At 33.3% G+C, this 9151-nt stretch overlaps 1 protein-coding gene and 1 pseudogene across 1 annotated transcript in view; one reads left to right on the top strand and one right to left on the bottom strand.

Annotated features, from left to right (window-relative positions):
* Positions 1-3569, top strand: part of LOC107695660 (tetraspanin-10-like) — a 4598-nt pseudogene extending 1029 nt beyond the window's left edge.
* Positions 3570-6715: 3146 nt separating this feature from the next.
* Positions 6716-9151, bottom strand: part of LOC107695677 (butyrophilin-like protein 3) — an 11046-nt gene continuing 8610 nt past the window's right edge. The window contains exon 8 of the mRNA XM_016495682.1: positions 6716-6787. Within this exon, the coding sequence (XP_016351168.1) occupies positions 6774-6787 (14 nt within the window). The 3' untranslated portion in view covers positions 6716-6773. The remainder of the gene's footprint in view (positions 6788-9151) is intronic.

The raw sequence follows: 9151 nt of genomic DNA, 5'->3' as shown, positions 1-9151 counted from the left end.
TTGTCCCAAACTTGTAAATAACAATTAATAATTATAATAATAATTTTATTACTCCTAACGTTATTATTGCTGCTACACTAATGATTATATTATATTATAATGATAATAAATAATCATATTATCGATAATTAATTTTATTATTAAAAATAACAATATTTAATTCATACTTATATACACTACATACGCTGAAACTGTTCAGTAACTTTGGTGCAAACTGGCCAAATCTTTAGATTCAGTTCAGATCCATAACTAAAACTCTGAATAATAGTAATAGTGATGCTAGTTTACAACATGAATTAATTCATTATCCGGACATCTCTAATAGCGAATTTAGATAACACAAATGTAAGACTGAAGAGAGCAGTGCACACGTTTCTCATGCAAACATACGGGAGCATCAGTAAACCTCCAGAGATGGCAAAGGAAGCAGAGTTTTATGGAGTTTGCACAGACAGCAGTGTCTGTGTGAGTAATATTTTTGGAGTCAGGTGTTGTGAGATGATTTGGCCGTGGATGGAGCTGTGAGAAGGAAAAATCTGCTCCGTTCATTCCTGGAATACCTACTGCGCTGCGCTCTCCTCTTCAAAACGCAGAGCCGAGGCCAAGGTCAGGAGAGGATCCAGGAGCCTGGAGAACGTCTCACAGCGAGCACATCTGCACAAGCACAGGAAAAATCACCATGAGATGTATGCATACATCACGCTCATTTTGTGTTTCATTTCATTCCAGAGGACTGCAAATGTTTTCAGTAGCAGCACGTTTCCCTTTTTCAGTGAACAGCTAGTTTACTGCCATTTTCCACAGGTTTTTACATTATTCATGTCATTTCAAAACCCATGATTTTATTTATGCTCGAGGCACAAATTAAGACATTTTCTAGAATTTTTTTTATGCAACTTTTTTCCATAGAAATGTTACCTGTGCAGTGTTATTGTATTATTATTTAGATACCATTAGAGTATGTATTGATATTTTGAATTCGTTTTTATTTTCACTTTTCATTTTAATGGTAGTTTACATTTTAGTAATTGTATTTTGTGCTTTTGTAATTTAATTTATATCTGTTTTTAAATACAGCATTTCTATTTAGCTTTCATTTATTTGTATTTCAATTGAAATTTCAGTTAGATGTGAAGGCAATATTTCTACTTTTTTATTTTTTAAATGTTAATTTTTATCAAATATTTTTTCATATTCTATTTTTATTTTATTTTATTTACTTCATTTACCTTTATTTAATTTTATTTAGGCAATGTTTGTAATTTATTTTATTTTGTTTCATTTATTAAATTAAGAGAAATATTGAATGCAATGCTTCTAATTTGTACGTTTTTTTTTAAATATTAATTTTCTTCTAATTTTATTTTATTTATTTTAATTTAATTTAACAAAAAACATTGTTCATATTTTATTTTTTATTTTGTTTTATTTAAATGAACAAAAACAAAATGTAAGTGTTGTAGTTAACAATAACAACACTGTTCCTGTGACTATAAACTAATGCTTAGACTTAGCTTTATTGTGTCTGAGTGGTGAAGCAGTGAAGGATCTTGCTAATGCTTTAGTCTTTCCTGTGAGCTGCACACTGTCTGGTTGAGCCTCGGGGTCGGTTCAAACCCTGACCTGCTAATCCGCAGTACTGTGACTCTCACATGATGCTGGAATGCCGTGCCGTGGCCCGCTCTCACTGTGATTCACTCCCTTCCCTTTGTCTTCTCTAGCCCTTCAGTCGACCAGCATCCCTCCCTGACAGTCTGGAGCACAGAGAGAGTCCACTCCCGGTATTTGGGAGGTATGGGGCGGTTTCCGCCTTTTTGGGAGATTTCTCTTTTTCTGGGAGCGGAGGAATCACTTCCAGAATGGAGAGAACAAGCCTCTTATTCCAAAGGTAGCGTGGTTTCTTTCAGTTTAATTTATTTGAATTTCTACTGGCTAAAATTGTCAGTTGATTGGACTTTTTAAAGCACATTAATCTCATCAACAAACAACGTTTTTGACTATGGAAAATTAATTAACTGTGTCTGTTAATAGTGTTGTTCAGTGAAATATTCTTTCAGTTTATTTGAGCAATGTAACTTTTGGTTCAACCAATGATATGTTTAGGGCAGGATTACCTGTAACAAATTATTTAGCAACAAACTGACTAGTTTTTTTTTTTTAGCAATATGGTTCAGAGAGTTGCAAGCGTGTTTGATTATTTAGAATGAATTAATAATAATAGCTTAAAATGATAAATAATAATAATAATAATAAATATAGAAATGTATTATTATTATTAGTAGTAGTAGTATTACTACATAAAATATTTAATAAATTTGGCCAAAACTGTCTAAATGTATTCAACTGACCAAGAGTGCTTTATTAAATTATCTGGAAATAATTTATGATAATAATTAAAAATTATTATTATTGATAATAATAACAATCATCATCATCTTCATCGTCATTACTACTATTATTCTTATTAAATTAATTTTTATTTTATTATAATTTATTTGTTGTAATCCATATTCAATTATATTTATAATATTTCATATTATTTACTTTTGAATAATAATAATAATAATAATAGCAACAATAATACAATATTGTTAAACAATGACAATAATAATAATAATAATAATGTTATTAACACTTATTTTAATATTTTTTGTGCTTTTATTATTTTTTGCATTTAAAAAACATTTTAAAATTTACATTTATCTCAATTTTAGTTTTAAATTTTAGTTATAAATTTAAAAATCAAATTTTTTATGTTTTTTTAAATGTTAATTTTCATATAATATTTTATATAATTTTAATTTTGTATTTTGTTATTATTATTATTATTATTATTATTATTATTATTAATGCACTGCAACTATTTAGTGAATCTGACCCAGACTGTCTTGGGGTAATCAACTGACCAAATTCATGAACTTTCTACTTCTTATTACCATCAAGGGAGATGTAAGAAACGCAGAAGGTGCCTCATCTGTCTCGTATCTGGGAACGCACGACAGTTCAGGAAGTCAGACGAGCTCGACTTTATCCAGCCATGAAGAGTCAACCAGAGCTTCATCAAGGAACGTCTTCACCTCACGAGCGCTCAGTCCGTCCAGCTGGAGCGACTACATCTTCAAGTATCTCCTGGTCACGAGCAACCTGCTCTTCTCTGTTCTTGGTCTGGTCACGCTGGTCGTGGGCCTCTGGGGCCTGATCAACAAAGAATCCTTCGCTCAGGAGAAGATCAGCGGTATCGGGACGGACCCCATGCTGCTCTTCTGCTTCCTGGGTCTCGTTCTGGCCCTGCTGAGCCTGATGGGATGCGTGGGGGCACTGCGGGAGAACATGTGTCTGCTTCAGTCCTTCTTGGCCGCATCTTGCTCCTGGTGGAGGCGCAGGTTTTGGTGGCGGTCGTGTTGTACAGCCTGCAGGGTCAGATCGCGGAGTACTTGCGCTCAGGCATGTTGGCCGCTATGGTGCGGTACCAGGACGACCTGGACCTGAGGTTCATCACTGATGAGATCCAGACGGGCCTGCAGTGCTGCGGGGCCGATACCTACAGAGACTGGGAAATCAATGTGTGAGTGGAAATCGAGAGAGGGGCTGACATCATGATGAATTTTCATGGTTTTCCAACACTGAAGTAGTCCAAAGTTAAATACAAGGATTATACAACCTAATTTGTAATGAAGAGCCTCTCCAGTATTTAATGCTTTCCAGTTAAATCTGGACTCATAGTTTGGCCTGCTTGTTGTTTTTGCTCCTATTCAGATTTTTCGTATAATTGTCCCTTTAGTGCTTTCCAATATATTTCATTTTATCACACAATCATCCTCATTTTGCAATCCCAGTTACGATTACCCATTATAGACAAATAATGGCTCTATTCGACTGAGTTTAAAGGTGAAGTGTGTCATTTTTTTATTTTAGTGTACTTATCTTAATCCGGGGTTTCCCAAACTGGAGGTTCCTGAAGGAACTGTGGTAGTTTGATGAAAATTAATCATGAATTAAATCATAACAATGTAAAATAATAATAAAAAATAATTATAATTGATTATTATATAAATAATTATAATGTTTTCTGCTGTGGTTATTATTATTATTATCATCATCATCATCAATAATAATAATAATAATAATGATAATGATGATGATGATAATAATAATTCATCATCGTGAATAATAATATTTTTTTATTATATTACACTAATGATATATTTGACAAATTATGATAAATATTCATACTATTGATAACATATTTTATTAATGTTATAATTAATATTAATAATAATAATAGTTATTATTATTAATGAAATTATCATCCAGACAAGGGAGAACAGAACGGGCTCGAACTCAAATAGGGCAGATAACGAGGGGCAGACAGGTGATGAGGATAACTAATAACAAGGAACAGGTGATTACTAATAATGGGAAAAGGAACTGGAAGGACCAAATAAGGACAAACAGGAACTAAACAGGAATACACACGTGACAGATATTATTATTAACAGTAATATCATAATATTATCATTAATAATAATAATAAAGTTTATCATTTTTGTTATTTTACTAACAGTAATAATATCATAAGACCATAATCAACAACAATGATTAAATACTTAGGAAAATAAGTTTTTAAATTGAGTTTATTATTATTATTATTATTATTATTATCATTAGCATTATTATACAATTATTATTATTTTATTAGCAGTAAGTACTATTTTCATTATTATTATCGAAACAAAAGGGTTCAGCTGACAAATAAGTTTTGGAATCCCAGTCTTCATACACAGGCTTAGCAGTATTAACAGTATTAACACTTCACACTTGTTAGAGGACAAAAAAAAATGAACAACAACAACAAAAAAGGAAAATCCTATGGCCTCACATTAAAGGTAGGACGCTCTATCTAGAGACCAGAATGTCTGAGAGACTTGGGCCAGTAAACAACAGTTGCATTTCCACTAAAGAGGAATAAAGATTAATCAAAAACCGATTATTATGATTAATTTTTTATGATGATCAAACCGGAAATAGTTTATAGGTTTCACCAGATGAATAGACTGTGTATAATAATTACTAAATCCCAGTGTCCAGACATGTGATAATGAAGGAGGTTCCTTTAATCCCCCTTACAATGATCAAGCCCCCCTGTAATCTGCTGTCAAGAGGGTTTCTCAATTAATCTCATTAGACGAAGGTTAGTGCACAATAAGCAGAATGTGCATGAAGTCAAACTCTTCCTTTTATCAGCTAAAACACACAAGAGTTCAATGCTTGTTTACTGTTCAGTAATACAGGAAATGTGTTCAAAACAAGTTCACGTTAAGGACCCGTTCACAACAAGAACGATAACTAAGTTAACTATAATATTAGCGTCCACACCAACGGACGTTATAAGCTTTAAATGCCGTTTTAGCCTGTACTCTTTAAAAATGGAGTGGATTCTGATTGGCTGTTAATGTATTTATTGTTCATCATCTGGAAAAAAAAAATCGCTGAAAGTAATTCCAGCAAATACGTCCCCTGTGCCGTTATCATTATATGAACTTGTTATTCTTATAGAATTAGAACGATTATTACAGCTTGATCGTTGCAGCTATTGTCATTCCTGTGAATATGAACATGTTCCAACATCAAACAAACAAAAAGTAGAATAATATTTTGTCTTCTTTTTGAACATCTGTTGTTTTTATCATTATACGCACCTGTAATTGTGAAATGTTTCGCTTGATGCGTGTTCTATCTTTCTTTAAAAGAAATGCCATTCAATGACATTCAGAGTTTTAAGGGACAAATACTTTTTGTGGTCACCATATATTAATATAAGCAAACATATATAATTCATATTAAATCAGTATAACCTTTAGGCATAACTGGAACTTGAAGCCTAACAAAAACATCACAAATCATTTCCATCCTAGATGTTCTGTTCTTTCTAACCAGATGCACTCACCTGCTGGTCTTCTGTTTCTGTCTCTATATGTGTCGAGGTGCTCAGGATGTGGCCCTCTGTCAACACACACTCTCCCATCAGCTCTTATATAGTTCTGAGCATCATAAGATGATTAAAACTGCACACGATGGTCCTTCCTCTTTCCAAAACAATCTAGCTGTCATCAGCCCCCTAAAAGGTAACAGGATGCAACATTCACACGTACATGTATGAGATTAATCCTGTTTGTTTTCCATAGTTCATGCAATATTAGATTAGACACATAGTGTTTGGTTCATTTAGATTAGGAATTTGTGTTTTTGATTGTCCCCAAGTGAAAGTATCACAAGTGAGAAAAAAAAAGATTATATATATATGATTTATTTTAAATATTTGTATTTTTCATTATTTTATAGGCTATTTCTTATTACTTTAAATGGCAATTAAAACTATATTTGATAACATTGACTTATGAATTACAATACTGATAAATGTTGCACAAATTACCTTTCAAGCTATGGCATGACTTTAAAAATGCCAGAGTTTAACTAAAACATGGATAAAGCAAAAGGCCTAGTTAGTCATAACAATGATTTCATTTAATCTTCAGCAGATCACGTATTCACACACACGACATGTCCAGTGTGATGTTCTACTTATGCAACAGTTTTTCTGAATCGCCCATCCAGACGTCCCGTGTGTGCTGCGAGTCCTCGGTTCAGTGTGATCAGCAGTCTGTCAGATAATCTCTGCATCTCTATTCATTCAGAAAATAGATTAGCATGCCCCTTCAACCAGACAGACACCCAGCCAGTAACTCAACTGCAGTATCAGGTAATTCACACAGCTAAAGATGGACAACTAAAACAGGAAACACATTTTTAAAGCATATTTCTACAGTGTATCTCATAGAGACAGGTGCTAGTTTAAATAAAAGTCTATAAAAGTCTGTTTGTCTGTCATATGATGCGATTTCGAAACTACTTTGTTTGGCCTTCCAAAAGAGGATGATATCTGCTTCGTCATGCCTAGAGCTGATCTGTGCTGGTTGCTGAGGAAATACTACAACTTTGCGCTGTGGATCACCGGATCGGCTTTCACCGTGGACGAAGCGGAGTCCAGCCCGGAGTCGTCACATGTCCTTCCGGACGCTCCTTTGTTGAAATCGCCGGCCGCGCCGTTCTCAAGCCCACCCGCCTCTGCTCACTCGAACCCTCCCGCCGTTCCTCACGCTAGCCCCCGGCCTCTGCTCACTGTAGGCCGCCGTGTGTGACGCTGTTTCATTGTGAAAGCGAAACTACTTTGTTTTGTACAGTATGTGGAAAATAATGTGTTTTTTGAACCTTAAACCGCGCATAAACATTTAATTACACCAAATACACAAAATAATGTTCTTTTTAGCAGCATCATATGACCCCTTTAATAATCACACGCCATACACCAGACAATTAATTTCATGAGCAACAATGTAAAATATTATGTAATGACATATTACAATTAGGGGTACAATTACAATTACAGGCATCATACTATTGCTTGTACTTGAGAGATAAAAAATGTTTAAAAATAGAAAAATAATGTAGCAGGAACAAAGCCATATAGAGACCAAAGTATCACAGACACCTTTGATTTGCAGCAGCAAGTTACCATCTAGAAAGCACTCAGCACACCATCAGACATTCATCACAGGTACAGTAAGTCTAGTTTATTCTTCTGTTTTATCATCAGTTCCATACATTCAACAACATACAAAAATAAAACCAAAATACTTAATAAGTGTGTTTCCTGACACATGTGCAGGTGGGGCTTGAAAATATATGAATAAAGTTTGTTATGTACCATATTTTAAAAAATTTTCAGAGGCTAAAAGACATATATTTGATGGTTTATTTAAAAAAGAATGGACTACAGAAGATATTAGTTTCAATAACAATCTGTTTTTAACATTATGTTCAGAAATTTCAGACCTCTATAAGCAATTGCTTCATTGTACATACAAACAGCAAGCAAGGAGTCTTCTATGACAAGAGCCCAAATTCACTGGATCAAGAGTTTACCAATAAAATAATAAGTACATAGCGCCACCGTCTGGCGAGAATAGAAATAGAACTTCATTTGAGTTGAATAAAACAGAACAATAGAAACATTTTGTATTTTAGCATCACATTTACGTATTATTCATGGGTAGGTATTACATTTACATGCTCAAAGTAAACTTACTTAAGATCATAAACTTGCATTGTAAGTATTGCCTCATAGATATTTATTACACAAATTTAGTTTATAATTGAATCACCTACACTGAATATTGTACATATTTCCTTTGTACCTGTTTAGTGTTTAAATAACACTGTGTCAACTGCGATAAGATTGTAAAAAGTTGTGTCAATGTTGCATTGCAGCCTATTTTTGCTGCAATTTTTTAAAATTCAGTGCTTTCCATATGGGTCAGATGAATTTGAAATGTGAAACCACAGAAATCAATACATTGCTCACACATTTTCAGGACTATACATCAAATGCTGCTTAATATTACTATTACATGCACTAAATCATTTCCAAATAAGTAATTTCTAGGATACTAATTATGATCACATCAGAAACGATCACAGATGATCAGTGGTTCAGTGGAGATTTTACACCAGACAGGATCTAAACTAATAAACTGACAAAGTTTCTCATTAAAAGCCTGACCAGGTGTCTGATTACTGCTAAATCCCACACAGTATAGTTATAGTGTAATAGTTAAAAAATACACTCTCGAGGAGCATCCATCTGTCTAATCATCATAAAGATAATTTTCATCAAATTTGTCATTTTGCCTCCATCTTTACCTTTTTATGGTTCTGTTTCGTCATCTATCACTTCTTTCCCATTTTCAGGCTCAAAGAGACATGCATTAGCTGAATCACCATCCAGAGTTGCATTCACTGTTGAAATATTGAACATTCTGCTTTATAGACGAGTATATAATAAAATAATAGTAATGTATTGTTTTAAAACATCTAGCGAGGAATCATTATAAGGAAAAAAGATTCTGCATAGGGACACTTAATGTACTTAAACCTAATGTTCAAAGCACATTACATTATGAACAATAATGTTTATAATTCTCAAATCTTATCTGCAATTTAAAGGGGTCATATGATGTTGCTAAAAAGAACATTATTTTGTGTATTTGGTGTAATGAAATGTGTTTATGTGGTTTAAAGTTCAAAAAACACA

This window comes from Sinocyclocheilus anshuiensis, unplaced genomic scaffold (genome assembly GCF_001515605.1).
Source record: "Sinocyclocheilus anshuiensis isolate Anshui unplaced genomic scaffold, SAMN03320099.WGS_v1.1 scaffold1075, whole genome shotgun sequence".
Lineage (NCBI taxonomy): Eukaryota > Metazoa > Chordata > Actinopteri > Cypriniformes > Cyprinidae > Sinocyclocheilus > Sinocyclocheilus anshuiensis.
The sequence above is the reverse complement of the archived record's forward strand: the minus strand, read 5'-3'. Positions and strand labels throughout refer to the sequence as shown.